Source organism: Lissotriton vulgaris, chromosome 2_1 (genome assembly GCF_964263255.1).
Source record: "Lissotriton vulgaris chromosome 2_1, aLisVul1.2, whole genome shotgun sequence".
Classification (NCBI taxonomy): Eukaryota; Metazoa; Chordata; class Amphibia; order Caudata; family Salamandridae; genus Lissotriton; species Lissotriton vulgaris.
In genome coordinates this window covers 920,071,605-920,089,142 of record NC_141687.1, presented here as the reverse complement: position 1 = coordinate 920,089,142, position 17,538 = coordinate 920,071,605, and the positions used below count along the sequence as shown (strand labels likewise).

The following is a 17,538-nucleotide window of genomic DNA, read 5'->3' as shown; positions in this document are numbered from 1 at the left end:
ACATTCTGGTCCCCCCTAACTACCACATCATTAGGCTTGACAGGTCTGGCAAGATAGGTGGCGGAATCGCATGCATATACAGGAACAGCCTTTCTGTACTGACAGTTTCCGTGCCGTCCCTACCCTCCCCAACTTCCTACGAATACATCTGCCTCGATATCATCAGTGATGGCAAACCGATATGCTCTCTCCATGGCATTTACCACCCTCCCAGAGACCACCTCATCTTCGCCCAACAAATGATGGACCTGATTTCAACCAACGCAGGACGACAGCTCACCCAAATATACCTGGGTGACTTCAACCTCCATTGGAACGACCTTAACGATGCGGTGGTAAATGGTCTTAAAAGCTTCCTCAGCGCACTGGACCTCACACAATTATGCAACAGCCCGACCCACAAGAAAGGCTCTATCCTCGACCTTATCATCGCCAAAGAGGGCGCTACTCAACTTGAGACTATTCAACCCCGTGACTGGTCAGACCATCATATTGTTACATTTCACATCAATGAAAAAGTCAAACTCAACTCGGTTCAACCCACCAGACCTAAAGTCTGGAAAAGAGACCTGAAAAAACTCAACCCATTATCCTTACCCCCGAACAGTCGAGACCTCCTACTCCCCCCTGCTGGCGTTACAGATGTCCAATCCCTGACTGACCACTATCTGAGCGCCGTGACCTCAATAATTAATGAGGCTGCTCCCATGCAGCTAAAAAGAGTCTCCGCTAAAATCTCCAACCCATGGTACGACGGGAGTCTCAATGAAGATAGACGAGCGATGAGATTGGCAGAGCGCACCTGGAGGTCAGCTCCCTCTGCACTACACCTGAAAACCCTGAAGAAAAAGAGAAACGCCTACTTCAGGAAAATAAAGCGCTCAAAAGCAAACTTCTTCAGCCTCCAGCTCGACCAAGCAAAAAATCGCCCTAGAAAACTCTTTGAGTTAATCAGAACACAAGCCAAGGAACAGCCCCAACCTCTCAGTACCTTGCACGAAGCACCCTCCTGTGAAGACTTCGCCTCCTTCTTTACCCAAAAAACTGACAACATAAAGAATGATCTCCGCGCTGATGCAATACTCCACAACACACTCAACTGCATAACACCCACCGAACCTAAAAACAATGCAACATGGTCAACCTTTGAAACCTACTCCGAAGAAGAAATAGGCAAACTGCTCAACACCTTGAAACCTTCCAATCACCTCACGGATCCCCTCCCTGCTAACGCTGTCAAAGATTTCATCCCACTGCTCCTTCCTCTCTGGACTAAAATCATCAACAGCTCGCTCCAAGAAGGAACCATCCCTGACTCCCTCAAAGTTGGACAAGTCACACCTTTGCTAAAGAAACCTACTGCCGACCCATCCGACCTAAACAACTACCGTCCCATTACCAATATTCCCACTCTCGCCAAATTATTGGAAAAATGCGTTCAACTACAACTGACTAAACATATCGACCTGTTTGATCTCCTCAACCCGCATCAATCAGGCTTCCGAGCAGGACACAGCACTGAAACTGCTATGACTCACATAATTGACGACGCCCTTCAAATCCTAGATCAAGGTGATACCTGCCTCCTCATCCTGCTTGATCTCTCTTCGGCATTCGACACCGTCAAACATGAGAAGTTACTCGATCTTCTGAGCACAAGAATGGGTTTTTCTGGGACTGTTCTCAAGTGGTTCACCTCCTTTTTACACAACAGGTCGCAGAAATTCAAGAGTAACAACCTGATGTCCTCTCCAATACCTGTGTCGTTAGGCGTCCCCCAAGGATCTTCCCTATCACCAACCCTGTTCAACCTAGTTATGGAACCTCTCACCACCTTGCTTCAAGCATCCAATGTACTTTTTCACATGTACGCAGATGACACCCAACTATATCTCAAATTACAATCCCCCAACGACATTTTACTACTGAACTCTACGATTAGAAGCACACAATCCTGGCTTGCTGATAATCACCTCAAACTCAATGCTCTGAAAACAGAATTCCTGCTGATCACACCTCCCGCGAAGATCCCCATCACGCAAACCTGGCTTAAACAGTTAACGGCACTCAATGTCCAACCCATCATAGTGGACTCAGCGAAATCTTTAGGCATAACCCTCGACTCCAACCTTAACATGCAGCATCATATCAGCAAGGCTACTAAGGGAGCGAACTTCCAAATCAATACACTGAGGAAACTTAAACCCTTGCTACCAGCCAAAGACTTCCAAACTGCAGTACAAGCTCTAGTAATCCCACGAATTGAATACGGCAGCACCGCCCTCTGCGGTCTCCCGTTAACCAGCACTGCACCACTAAGAGCCTCTCTAAACGCTGCAGCCAGACTCATCACTGGATCAAAAAAACACTCGCACATCACCCCTGATTTGAAATCACTGGACTGGCTGCCTTTTGAAGCCAGAATACATTTGAAAATCGCCTGCATGACACACAAGGCTCTACATCTGAGCTCTCCCGGATATCTCACTCAAGCTGTCAATCTCTGGCGGCTCTAGAAACACTAGAGGCACAGACAATCTTCTGCTAAAACCTCGAAGATTCCGGAAGGCAAAAACATATAAACGCTCTTTCTCAGGAATGGCACCCAGGATCTGGAACTCACTCCCTCCTGAAACCAGACTCCTCTCCTCCTTCACACTTTTTAAGAAAGAAGTAAAAGCAATTTTTATGGCCAAATACACTTGACCTATTAGCGTGGATTTGGAAAGACCCTACTCCGACCTGTATTACTCTGTTCGAACTCTATGACTATGTATTTCACCTGAATTATTGTCGCTACTAACTATCTACTGTATTATTGATGCTACTGACTATCTATGCACACATTTAACTGTTATATTTGTATTATTGATGTGCTGTACTACCTATGTGTATCCCACCTGTATTATTGATGCTACTGACTATCTATGCACACATTTAACTGTTATATTTGTATTATTGATGTGCTGTACTACCTATGTGTATCCCACCTGTATTATTGATGCTACTGACTATCTATGCACACATTTAACTGTTATATTTGTATTATTGATGTGCTGTACTACTTATGTGTAACCCCACTCTCTTGCTGGCATTCCCAGCCGTGTAAAGCGCTCTGATATCTGCAAAGATCCTGTTCGCGCTATATAAAACTTTCAAAATAAATAAAATAAAATATTCTGCGTTAAGGAATCTGCAGCTAGTAGTCTCCATCAGATGTCAGAGTTACTTACATTTGGTAACGATGTATCTGGTAGAGACAATTCTATGTGCAGATTCCTTCACAACCCGCCCTTCCTCCCCGTTCTGCGAGGACTCTTCTTGGTCTGCTGCACTCGCCTGCCTCCGGGTGGTGGTCTAATGAGAGTGCCTTTTTCTTACTCCCTCCCTAGGGAGATGCTCGTCTGGTTGTTTGCTCCATTCCTTCCTTTCTGGTGCTTGCTTGACGTTTCATGGGTGCTTCTGCACCCCTGCACCCTGGTCTCCAGTGTAGGGGTTGCTTGTGCTCTTTTTCCTTTTGTTGCTTGCACTTCTGACTCCTTTACAGTCCTTGGGGTTGAGGTCCCTTGACTGGATCTTAACCCTTAGCTCTTTCAGGAGATGTCTCTCCCTGCTGATGTTGTCTGGGGTGAATTGTCGTTCCTCTTCCGTTCTGGCCTTGGTGCCCTTCTCTGTTCTGGGCTGTGGTTGCAGACTTCTTCGTCTGCTGTGCACTTTTTCACATGCTTTCTGCCCCCAAGGAGGCTGTTGTATTTGTTTGCGGGCTTGCCTTGCAGTAGCTGTGCTCTGTTCTTTCCCTCCTTGACTTTTGTCCCATAGTGCCTGGCACTATTCTGAATGGTGCTGTTCCTCCCCATTCATTTCTTTCCTTTCTGGTTAGCTAATTTTTTCGCACACTGTTCCAGTATTCTCACAGTTTTTGTTGTGATGGCTCCGCATTGTGGCGCAGAAAAGTTCCCCGAAGAAAACTGACGTAGGCCTGCCGGGGTGGGACTTCTGTATCCTCGCTTATGTCACAGACGCGGACGACGTCGGGGCAGAGTCACATGGTGCCGTCCCCCCGGCGCGCAGGGATGCTGTGGCAAAAGTTTTTCTGGATCCAGTCTAACGCCTGGGGATAATTCTACGTTAAGGAATCTGCGGCTAGAACCGTCTACCAGATACATCCTTACCGAAGGTAAGTAACACGTACATTCGATCCTGTTGTAGATAGTGACATTGTAACTGAAACACAGTTATTCACCAGAAATACTCTGAAATACCTGGCAAACTCTTTAAGCATTGCATTAACAAATAGTCTTGTACGCAATTGAGAACATGACTAATATATTTACAGTTGTAGGCAAAGTATTACAATTTCTGATGGATACTTCTGCTTGCAGATTCCTCACTTGTTGAATATCCCCGTCCACCAGACTAGAAACAAAATGTTTTCATTGTTCTTCTTCTATCCTGAGGAGAACGCTGGTTCCATCTCAGCACCAGAAGCCACCCCAGAGTGACATCACCAGAGCCATTTAGCACCAGCCCAGCACACTGACATCTATTTCCCTTTTTTCTCACCTTAGGATGAGGATCTGAATGTGCTGTATGTGATTTTTTAAAAATGTTTTTCTGTGTTTTTCACGAGGATTTTTCTCAAATTCTTTAATGCGGTGGGTAGAGATCATCCTAGAAGCCTCCCCATTGAAGGCACATAATCCACACATTCATGGGCCCTTTTCTGGGCCTTCCACTGCCCCTACCATTTGCGATGCCAACTATGATGCCAGTTTCCGGTCCTTGGAGCAGTTCCAACTTATGTCCTCAGTCCTATGATGACACTGTTCATGTTGACTTCCATCCCCTCTTGTGCGCCATTGGGCCCCATGGATCCATTTGGAGCTCTGTATATGTTGCCACTGACTGGTCTCACCTATTCACCATCCCACAACAGGGTTCCCCTTAGGGATGCCCCTGGCACCAATCGGATTCACTCTTGATGCCAAGCCTTTCACCAGTGACAAACTCTACAGTTGGGTCGGCCTGTCCTGGTTCCATCGTTGAATCCTGTCCCAGTTCCATTGTCGACTTTTGTTCCAGCACCCACAGCACTGACTCAGACACTGCCTTCAACACTAGCGGAAACATTAAAGAACCAAGGCAATCAATGCTTCAGAAGGGGTGCAGAAGAGGCCAGGCACAGAGGAGTTCCTGAGCCATTTAACCACCAACAATTTTCACAAACCAGGAAGGACATATTTAGATTGAACTCAGACTCTGCCCAGATGCTGGACCCAGTCATGCAGTAATGAGGCTGCAACTTTACTGCCCGCAGTCTTTGGAAACAGAGTACGGCTGTTTTTTTCAGAATGTCCGTGGGATCAATACAATCCAGAGCTTAAGATGGAATACCTTATAGGCCCTGCTCCTCCAGAAGTGACATCCTTCCATGCAGTTCTTAGGAAGTCAGGAGAAGTATTTGCCCACTATAGTAGCCAGGTTCACAACCTGCCTCATCAATATCAGACCTTCTATTGCTTTTCAGGGATGACCTGCTGGAGCAAATTAAAGCTGCATGGGATAAGCCTACCTCAGTCCCGGCTGATAATTAGCTTATTGCCTGGAGAGTCAGTCCTGCTTTAGGGGATCTAGCCTTGCAAACCTCCTACCCCTTAACAGAAAGTCTGTTGGTGCAGGCAACATCTTGCATGAAGCAGAATCAGTATGCATTTCCTACAGCCTGACCCGACAGAGTCCAAAAGCTGGAGGTGGTTGATAAAAAGGTTCTCTCAGCTGGCAGCTTGGCTTTGATGTCATGAACACAACCGGTCTTCTCACCAGATACATACATGCATTATGAGGGATGGTTATCATGGTGGTTCTGTGTCTCCCGGACTGCCTTAATGACCACTTTGATGAGATGGTGAAGGGCTGCGAAGGTGCCTTCCATCAAAACATCTGGGAAGGCCAGGAAATTGTTAATTCTGTGGCCGGAGCCTTGGGGTCGTCCATGGACCTGAGGTGGCACATTGTGCTTCGTTCCACCAAAGTTTTGGTGATGTACCAGCAAGCCTCAAAGATATGCCATTCGACTGGTCTCACCGGTTTAGGGACAAGGATATTGTGGTCTTAGAGAGTTCAATGTAAAAAGGGCTATTGCACACACTTGATTTCCTACCCCAGGCTCTGGCCAGATGTTTTGTGGCTTTTCAAAAGTCTTTCAGTAGAGTAAGACCTTCCAGCCCGTCTAACAGCGCAACTAGTTACTGCACCAGTCCAGGGGCAGAGGCAAAGAAAGTAGTCGTAAAATCCAACAGCTTTCCTCATCCTCTCCCTCAGCGCCTGGAAAGCCACTTTAGTTTCCCTTTGAAGGAGCACATGAAGCCAGATGGGGGACAGGTATCCTCCTTTCTTCAAGCATGGCAGGCCATTACATCAGACCAGTGAGTCCTGCAATGGGAAGAAAATAGGTATGCTATACCATAACAGACTCCTCCCCAGACCCCACCTACAAGTCTCTTCATTCAGAGGATCATCTTAGGCTCCTCCAGCAGGAGGTGGCAGCCCTGCTGCATTAGGGAGCTGCTGAATTGGTTCCAACTAAGGAAATTGGACAGGGGTGCTACTTCTAATACTTCTGGTTTTAAAAAAAGACAGAGGTGTTAGATCCTAGACCTCAGAATCCTCGACTTGTTCCTCGCCAGGAAAAATTCAAGATGCTGTTCCTCATGCAGGTTCTTCTGGCACTCAAAGAAGAAGACTAGACTGGATGTGTCCCTAGACTTCAGGATGTGTACTTCCACATACCTATCCTGCAGCCTTACAGAAGGTACTTTAGTGTCATAGTAGGCTCCACTCCATACCAATTTGCTTTCTTCTTGTTTGTGACTGACATTGACACCTCAAACCTTCACCAAATTGATGGCGGTGGTACCTAGGTGACTGTCTGCTTAAGACCGGCTCATCACAGATGGTCTTGGATCTCCTGCAGGAGTGTCCCTGCTGTTCGACTTGGGCTTTTCCATCAACGAGTTCAAGTCTCACCTAAAGCCCTATGTGCACCTTCTGTTCATAGGTACTCGACCCAACATTCTTGAGAGCCTTCCCTCCTCCAGGACATTCAGGATATGATTCTGATGTTTCTGAAGGGGTCTGTCGTTCCATTTGTGACGGTTGTTCTCTTCGTAGGTCTGCTGGCTTCCTGCATCCTCCTGGTCACATACTCATGCTAGCACATGAGGGCTCTCCAGAAGTGTCTTCTTTGGCAGTAGTTCTACATGACTGTGTCGGATACCACCATAATCCCCGTGACACAGCTGCGCTCTGGCCTTGTGATTGATAAGTGGCGGAGCACCGATGCTTGTGACCTAGTCCATAAGTGACTACAGTAGCAACAAGCCATGCATCCACCCTTGGCTTGGGTGCTCCTTTAGAAAAACTGGAGCTCATAGGCCTCAGCAGGTGTTTCACATCAACCTGATCAAACTGTTATGCAGCTAGCACTCACCCCAGTCCTCCTGTCCCTTTGTAGCTTGTCTGCCCAGATCTTGAAAGCTGGTAATCTTTCTGTTGAATAATCTACCTGCTGATTCCTCACCCATCCAGGCAACCTCCCCATTCTAAAGGACGGTCAAAGGCCATTAAAAGATCCAATTTAGTTCTTGCATTGAATTGCCACGTAATTGGTTTGCTGCTTTCTCGTCTCTGCCTCTAAAGGTATGGAACAAATGGACGCTGAACTGACCTGTTTGTGTCGGAGAAGGAGCTATATGGCTCTGGTGACGTCACTCTAGTGTTGCTCCTGAGGTTAGGCCAGTATCACTTACAAGCTTAGGAGAGCCACAAACAAGATAAATACTAGGTGGGCCTGTTTTTTAGGTGGAAGGCATTCCAAGAAAAAAGCTCAGATGGGCCAATATTATTCAAAATTACTGTGCCTTCACTATCTCTATTCTGTTAAACATTAACTTATGTAAGTGCTAACGATGCCACACCATTAAATGGCAAAGACATTTAACACTGCAGAGCAAGGAATACTAATTGATTATTGGTCTGGGGCTGTTAATTGTGGCAAACCCTTCCATTCACTCTACAAACTTTAATGGTGTATACTGCTATTAGGGAGCCCCTGTTTGTGTCTCTCTTTAGAGCAGACTTTGAATGCCACAAAGACTTCTAGTGAAATGGTTTTTAGGACAGGAGTTGAAACGTAAGATTTCATTTTGTTCTGTTTGTATCCAATAAATGCTCAGTTCAATCCAACTCAGTGTTGAATTTTTAGGGCCTGATTTAGAGTTTGGTGGATGTATACTCAGTCACACACCTGACTGATATCCCGTTGGCCTTACTTTGAATGCTTTGAGATATTATGCACTTGTAATAAGGTAGACATGATATCAGTCAGGTTTGTGATCGAATACCTGTCCGCGAAACTCTAAATGATCGCTGACATCCACGACAGCTTCAACACCACGACCTCCCCGACTACGCCAGACTCCACCTCCCCTGTGAACACCACCAGCACCAACCGCCTGACCTCCTGGTCCAACGACGACGAGACACGCAAGGTCATAAACTCCATTCACTCAGGATCTCCGTCTGACGCATGCCCACACCATGTATTCAACAAAGCAGACGCAGCAATCACACCTCAACTACAGAAGGTCATCAACATCTCCTTCGAAACAGAGACATTCCTGGAAAGCTGGAAGCACGCCGATATCAACGCCCTCCTCAAGAAGCCCAAAGCGGACCCCAAGGACCTCAAGAACTTCCAGCCCATCTCCCTGCTCCCGTTCCCGGCAAAGGTCATTGTGAAAATCGTCAACATGCAACCGGCCCGCCACTTCGAAGACAACAACATCTTGGACCCGTCCCAGTCCAGATTCAGACGAAACCACAGCACCGAGACAACCCTCATCGCCGCCTCAGAAGACATCAGGCGCCAACTAGACAACGGCGAAACATCAGCCCTCATCCTCCTGGACCTGTCAGCCGCCTTCGACGCGGTCTGCCATCGCACTCTAAAGACACGCCTCCTAGAAGCCGGAATCCAAGAGAAGGCTCTTGACTGGACCACCTCCTTCCTCACCAGCAGAACCCAGAGCGTCCTCCTCCCACCCTTCCGATCCAAAGCTACTGACATCATCTGCGGCGTCCCCCAGGGCTCATCCCTCAGCCCAACGCTGTTCAACGTCTACATTGCCCCCGTCGCACAAGTGGCCCGCCATCACGACCTCCACATCATCTCCTATGCTGATGACACCCAGCTCATCCTCTCCCTCACTAAGGACACACACACCGCCAAAACCAACCTCCACGAGGGAATGAAGGTCGTCGCCGATTGGATGAGGAGCAGCCGTCTGAAGCTGAACTCTGACAAGACAGAGGTCCTCATCCTTAGACCCACGCCCTCCGCCTGGGACGACTCCTGGTGGCCGACCACACTGGGAACAGCACCAACACCCACCGACCATGCACGCAATCTAGGATTCATCCTCGACTCCTTAGTCTCCATGTCTAAGCAGGTCAACGCCGTCTCCTCCTCCTGCTACAACACCCTCCGCATGCTCCGCAGGATCTACAAGTGGATCCCGACCGAAAGAAGAAGAACGGTGACACAGGCCCTCGTCAGCAGCAAACTGGACTACGGCAACGCACTCTACGCAGAAATCCCAGCCAAACACCTACGACAACAACAATGCATCCAAAACGCCTCCGCCCGATTGATGTCAACGTTCCCCGCCGCAGCCACATCATCCCCCACATGAGACCTACACTGGCTCCCCGTTGACCAGAGGATAACCTTCAAGCTCCTCACCCACAAAGCACTCCACAACGCCGGACCAGCCTACCTAAACAGCAGACTCCGCTTCCACACCCCCACCCGCCAGCTTCGCTCCACCAGCCTCGCCCTCGCCACTGTCCCCTGTATCCAACGAACGACCTCCGGCGGCAGATCCTTCTCCTAGCTCGCCGCCAAAACCTGGAACACCCTCCCTACCCACATACAGCAGACCCAAGGCCTACTCGCCTTCAGAAGACTCCTCAAGACCTGGCTCTTCTAGCAATAGCAGCACCCTCCACTCCCCTCAGCGCCTTGGTACCCTCACGGGTAAGCAGCGCACTTTACAAGTACTCTGGTTGATTGATTGATTAATCTCTTGACTGCGGCACATGTCACATGCAGATATTTGATTGTAAATGTTGTTACCTGTCATCTGGTCCTTTACTTCTAATCCACCCAGAAATAAAGTAAGATAAATAAATGGCTTACTGCTTATTGAAAGATGATAATATGCCTTAGTCATTCCTTTCATATAGCACCCATTCTACCTAAGAAATGGGCTTTGTGCTGTTGTAAAGAACATTAATAAAGATTGGAATCTCTTTACTATGAAACCAAGATAAGATTTTAAGAAAAAAGGCCCAATAGATCTCCTCGTCAAAAATTAGTTGGTGGTAGCACTAATGTATTGCAGACTTCAGGTGGGAAGATTTAGGGGAGGAAGAAAAAGCATAAGCGGAATTAGAAGGGTCAGATGAATGCTTATGTAAAGGGTCTCTGAATTGTGGACCGAACATGGGAGGCAGGTAGTAGGGGAATAGAGTGGGAGGGAATATGGCAGTGAAGAAGAGGAGGGATTACAGGCATAGATATTGGTTAAGCAGATGTGTTTTTAACTTTATTGTAATTGTATGTTGTCTTCTTGCCATCTTAGTTTTTCAGGTAATGGGTTTCAAAGAAAGTGAGCTTTATCTGAAAAGGGCTAGGTTGCAGCCAATTGGGATTTTAATACTTTGTCAGTCTTGGGACATCATTAACATTTATGTTTTTGTTGCCTCTGGATATTTTATGGCAGATTTAATATAGATGGGTTGTCGGTTATATACATGAGACTAGAACCCTTTTATGTTGTTTTACAGTACAGACGTAACCTGTGATGATCTTGCAGCACTTGTTCCGTGTTGCAATGCAAACCGCAGTGTCGGTGTCTTTTCATTTGTTAGATTTCTTTTACTGTTTTTTATGTTCTTTTTTTTCAGCGAAAGCACAGTTACAACAGGTTTGATTTTCATTCACAGTAAATTGCCTTTGTGTTTCAGGGGACAGACCAAGAGGCAAGAAAAGAAAAATGCAGCAGGAGTGCGATGATGACGATGCAAAGCCACACAAGAAGCTTACATCAAAGGAGGTTCGATTAACCTTGAGTCTGCACAAAACACATAACACTAAGCACAGCACTGCACTTTTGAGTGTAGCACTTAAATTGTCTGTTCTCTTCAGAACATTAAAAACAATAGTTACGTTTTTCCTTGATTTCTCCAAATTCCCTGTTGTATTATTTAAGCTGACCTTCCATAAAATTAATGGGTCATGTTAGACCTGCCAAATCTAGGGTCTGCCCTGTGGCTTACCCTATATATTGCACTCATGGTATCAAACTTCAATCGGTTTCACGCTAGGAGCTGGCGCAGTTGAGGAACAGTTCCTGCCAGAGCCTCTATTTTATGTATATAGTGGGAGTGGTATGAGATAATATGGACATCAGTGTAATATGAATGACCGCTAACAAACTAGTGAAAACTCTAACTGTATGGCATGGACTTGAAAGTTGCCATTCAGCTACCAAGTGTGGCTTCTGTTTGATGATTAATGAAGCAACCACAGTCCAAAGTGACCTAAAAGTAAAAACTGCTTTGCAGCATGGTCCACAAGTGGCATTGACTAGAGATTCTGAGGGAACATCCTCAACCAGTATTCCTGCTAGCTGGGTTGTACTGTGGATCACTTTGTAAATACTTGCTGAAAATCAGTGTACACAGTAGGCAGACAAATGGATTCATCTGACGCGCATACTTTGCTTTGGCCAATAATCTAATATACTACCCTTTGCATCATGACCGTGGGTGGCTCACTTGCTAGTTGAAACATTCAAAAAGACACGTCTGATTCAACCTATCATGTGGACATACTAAGAACAACAAGTTGGTCTTTTTTTTCCCTTGTGATTCTCTTTACGTTTACATTGTTTTTGTTTTTAATGTGTTTGCAGAGAAGGCGACTGGACAGGCAACAACAAACTAAGAAAGTTGGCGTTCGGTATTATGATACGCATAACGTGAAGAACAAGAACAGAAATAAGAAGAGAAAAGACCCAGAGGGACAGAGATCCAAACAAAAAAAGTTCAAATCATAATTGTAAATTAAATATTTTTCTGGAATAAAATTATTTTAAAAGCAATATGATCTTGTTTTTTCACTAACGGCTTAAATAAAATGGTTCTCGTGAGATCCAAAATGAAGCTAACTACATTTCCTGGTAGATCCCGCTGACTGCAGATTTGTCCGTTTCAGTGTATCCTGAGGAACTGAACTGGATCCTGGGTGAAGATGTGGCAAAATATGTCATTAGGTCTAACCTGGATGCTAGTGATTGCTTGTGCCAGGCAATATGCACCACTGTGGTTCTCTGTCGCCATGCTTGGATGAGATATACAGGCTTCCCTGGAGATATCCAGGCGTACCTTGGGGATATACCTTTTGACTGGTCTCGCCTATTTGATGAGAGGGCAGACTTAACCGTGAAATGCTTTAAGGAGAACTGAGTTACAGCGTGTTCCTTGAGCCTTTCAATACCTTCCAGGCAGTTTCATCAGCAATCTTTACTGTTTTGAGGATACTCCAGAAGGTTAGCGAACAAGCACTGCCAAGTCTCATCATGTCCCGCAAGCCCCCACCCCTCCACTCCTTAAGCAGGCACCGCCATCCATTCGGGATTGGGAAAGGAGCACAGGTAGACCATGTACAGGTCCCCTGGGGCAGCAATCATCCCAGTCCCCCAGCCATGTAACCTCAGCCTCCAGGCTGCTTTAGTTTACCCGTAGCGGCAAACTACAACCTTGTAGGAGGCCAGAACCAACAATTCCTCCAAGAGTGGCAAAAGATCATGACTGACAGATGGATCCTCTGGAATGTTCAGTGGAGCTGTGCCCTTCCATTCCTTTCCACCCGCCACATGTTCTACCCACTTTAGAGCGTTTTTCAGACAAGCACCTGGTCTTTTTGTTGCAGGAGGTGCAGGCTTTCTTGACAAAAGATTCCATAGAGAGGTTACTGGTATTGGAAAGATGAACTGGTTGTTACTCTTGCTATTTTCTAATGCTGAAGAAGGACTGGGCTGTTCAGCCTATTTTAGTTTTCCACCTTCTGAAGACCTTCTTGCGGGTAGGCAGATTCAAGATGCTCACCCTGGGCATGGATGTGTCTGCCCTCAGTCGAAGCGACTGGATAGTATCCCTGGACCTGCAGAATGTGTATTTTCATATACCTGCCCTGCAATCCCACAGGCTTTTCCTGCGGTTCTAGGTAGGCCAGGATCATTTGCCTTTTGCATGCTCCCCTTCTGCCTCAACAGTGCCTCTTGGGTATTCACAAAAGTGACTATGATGGTGTGACGGTGATGGTTGCAACACACCTTTGGAAGTTTTCTCCTACCTTGACGACTAGCTGAAGGTGGGCTCTTCTCGGTCAGTCGTAAGCCACCTCCTGATGACAGTAAACCTTCTTACTTCACTACGGTTCACAATCAATGTGCTAAAGTCGCACACGATTTCGAGAGGCTTCCTTTCGTCTGAGCCATCTTCGATACTTTGCATTTCAGAGCCTTGCCTCTGGCACATTGAGTTCAGGACGTTTTGGAAATGTGGCCGCCTTGGTTCTGGTTCTCAATGATAATGGCTTTGAGGCACTTGCCTCCTGCATCCTGCTCATCGGCTATGCCTGGTGGTATATGCAGGATCTACAGTAGAACCTGAAGTTGGACCAGCACCAAGGTAATCTGTGGAATTCTATCCAGGTTTTGGAGCTCACTGCACAAGATCTGCAGTGGCAGCTGGTTGACCACAGTGTGAGCAGTGGCAGGCCCCCCTTCCTTTCTTACCCAGAGCTAGCTGACGGTGGTGACTAATGCATTGCTGCTGCATTGGGGAGGCCATCTGTGAGAGGTGGAGATAAGCAGAGTCTGGTCTCTGGTGGAAACCCAACTATACATTAAACTGTTGTAACCAGTTTCAGGCTGTTTGCAAGGCGCTGATGGCCTTCCTACTGTCCATTAATACTGATTCCTGGATCCAAGCTAAATTGGTCATCACAAGTTTTTAACTACACGAGTCTACAACAAGGCTGTGTCCATGCTACTATTTTATTTAATCTGTTTATTTCAGATATTATAGACCGAACCTGCCTGTTTTAGGCAAGGGTTTAGTTGTGGTGTTTGTTACCCCTATGATAAACCATGGCAGTAGAAGATTTGAACTATGATAATCCTTATTGTTGTATACTGTTTTTCCAACAGACATTTTGTACCTATTTGTATTTTTATGCCTGGTTGCCTGATGGTTTCCTTGTATTAAAGCTTATGTTCAATAAAGTAGGTCTGAGTCTGGTATGATGACAAGCCAGTGATAAAAGCTACAGGCCTGAGTGATTCATTGGAAACTATAATTTCTCATCTGCTTTTTATGGAAGGATGCACCAAAGGAAGTAGGCCTGACCTATTTTTGTGAAAAGCAAATGTTAAAGCCAGTAGCTTTTTTAAGGGTGGGTTGTTAATATACTGTTTTAAAGCCTGTTGACATATTTTATTACATAGAAGCTCACAGAGTACAGTAGTAGGCAACAATTGTGGTGTTGGTTAACTCCTCTGACAAACTTTAAGGACACAAGCTTTGCAATAAGAATCCTCATTTACCCCCATATGAGGCCCCATGTAGCATTTTGCCAACTGTAATTTATTACATATTTGTAATTTAATGACTCTTTGCCTCATTGTTGGAAAGCCTGTGCTCAATATAGGAGGCATGATTTGGTTATGGTGACACGCAGTGAAAAAGGCTAAATGCCTGACTATTTTTCTGATCAAAATATGGCATATGCTAATTATTTATTTTAAGAGCTTATATCGTGCCCAGCTACCCCTGACGTGGGTGTCCCGGCGCTTGGACGGGTGAAGGATGGGAGTGGGAGTACACTCGGTGGTTTAAGCGCTCGAGAAGAGCCAAGTCTTAAGGTCACGATGGAAGATAGGTTCAGAATTGGCCAGTCACAGCGGCAGAGGCAAGCTGTTCCAGGTTTTGGTGGAGAACACCGCAAAAGCTCTGCCGCCCATTCTAGCGCGGCGAACGCAGGGGGTGGCGAGGAGGCGCAGGTGGTTGGATCTAAGAGCGCAGCTAGACTGCATGTTTAAGCCGAGCCCATACTCTGTAGTGATCGAAAGATCATAATCATTGATTTAAATTGGATGCATTTAGCCACTGGAAGCCAGTGAAGCTTCTTAAGGTATGGGGAGATCGAGTGGCGATAAGGAATATTCTATATCATCCTAGCAGCCGCATTCTGGACAGTCTGTAAACGTCTGATCAGGTACGCAGGAGCCCCTGCGTACAGACTGTTTGTGTAGTCCAGATGTGAGGTGATTAGTGCGTGAACAACGGTCCTGCAAGAGTCTTGTGGGAGAAAGGGGAACATTTTTCAGATCATGTGGAGTTTTCCAAAGAAGGCTGCAGAAACTTGGTCGATTTTGATTTTTACATGAAAGTTCGTTACTGAACCTGAAACCTAGGTTCCTGACTGATGTCACAGGTTCCCGAGGGGGGTTCATTTCTGATGGCCACAAGAGGGGGAGGAGGGGAGGGCTAGTTTGCTATAGGTCTTGCATGTGTATTCTAAGAAAGTGCCCCTTTTTGACATGGTCATCTCCCACTTTTTGCCTGGTAATTTTGACAGAAGTGCACTAAGTTCCTGCTATCCAGTTCCCCAGTGCCAGATCTCTTTTCCTAAAACTGTATGATTGTTCCCCCGATTGGTAAAAGCTTTAGCACCCCTTGTAAATCCCTAGTCAATGGTACCCCTGGTACCTAGGGTAAGGAGACTAAAGAAGGCCCTTAAGGGATGCAGCATGTAATGTGCAACCCTAAGGGATCCCTCAGCACCAACATGCACACTGTCATTGCAGACTGCATGCCATGGTGCAGAGAAGACACGACATGGCACAACTCCTGTGTGCCATGCCTGCAGACTAGGTAAGTCACCCCTACGGCAGGCATTAGAGCCCTAAGGCAGGGTGCACTATACTACATGTGTGGACATATCTACATGGGCAGATATGCCCCTGTGATGTCTAAGTCGATTCCTAGTTATGCTTAGATATTTCAAGTGAACAGGGAAGCCATTTTGAGTACATGTGCTGGACACTAGAGTTAATGACTTCCCAACTGCATGATGGCTTCACTGAAACTAGAAGTGTTTGGTATCAAACATCTTGTATTAATAAGCCCAGATGGATTCCAGTGATGGACTTTATTGATACATGCACCCAGAGGGCACCTTAGAATTTCCTCCTGAAAACGTACGACCTACCTGTGTAAAGGCTGACTTCGCGCAGACCAGCTTGCCACCATAGAAGGATTTCTGACCCCCTGAAGGTGAGAGACCACGCAATTTGCTGGTTATTTTTTTTCACATATTTACTTAAATTCCATCCTTGAACCTTTTTTACAGTAACATGCTTTATCTTTTTTCCTTTGTCTTTTCTTTCTTCTCCCTCATTTGAGTGTCACTATGGCAAGAATAGGTCACAGACACTTACGAATTGAAAAACTGCATTAAAGTAGCCTTGCCTTTTCACTTCTTATACTATTGACATGTCACGTGACTTGAAAATGGCTTAAATATAATCTTACAAGAATAATACTACACACATGAGGGGGTTTGCAGGCTTTGATCTTTCCCCAAGGTCTAGGAGCATGCGGATGCACTTGCATGGACACTTTGACACTTTCAGGTGGCAGGTGGTATGTCTAGTATAATGTATGAGTAGTCTACATTAGGAACATGTTACAGCCTTGAGAAAGTCGATGGCGAATACTCCATTAGACAAAACACGTGTTGGTTGTTCTCTTCTTGACTACATGTGCCTTATGTCTATAATTGACGACCACGAGATGAATAAAGAGAAATTGAACCTTCATACTTCAACACCAATGATTGACTTTGTGCGTGCTCATGACTTTATTCTTATGTTCCTTAATAAAAAAATCATGCACCTTTTTGGTGGCTTCTAATTGTTAACTTTCGTCTGCTAGCCATAGTGTCATTAAACAACAGCGGTCCTTACAGATAGAATTATGGTGTCAAATAATTATAGGCCACAATATGCACTATAATGAAAAGAGAAGTCCAGCCGGACCTCAAATTTAATTGATAAGAAAATGAAAATTATGTCAAACAAACATAAATACAGTGGGACACAATCCTGTATCCAACAAGGCTAGACAAACAATAAAACAATGTACAAGGGTGAGGAGTTTCTCAGGCAATTAACATATTGTGAGCAGCTACAGAATTGGGAAAATTGATTTAGCTTGACTCATGTAGAAAAAACACAAAATAATGCCACATAATAGTGAACTCCTGTAAACTACGTATACTGTCGACGGCGTTTCGATCCTATCTAAATCAAGGATCATCATCAGGACAACCAGTGTATTGCCTGC

General features: G+C 45.8%; 1 protein-coding gene across 1 annotated transcript in view; it reads left to right on the top strand.

The window, feature by feature from the left end:
* GNL2 (G protein nucleolar 2) overlaps positions 1-12,227 on the top strand; it is a 210,564-nt gene extending 198,337 nt beyond the window's left edge. Inside the window, exons 15-16 of the mRNA XM_086956449.1 lie at positions 11,089-11,177; positions 12,039-12,227. Of these exons, the coding sequence (XP_086812575.1) occupies positions 11,089-11,177; positions 12,039-12,182 (233 nt within the window). The 3' untranslated portion in view covers positions 12,183-12,227. The remainder of the gene's footprint in view (positions 1-11,088; positions 11,178-12,038) is intronic.
* The last annotated feature ends 5,311 nt before the right edge of the window (positions 12,228-17,538 follow it).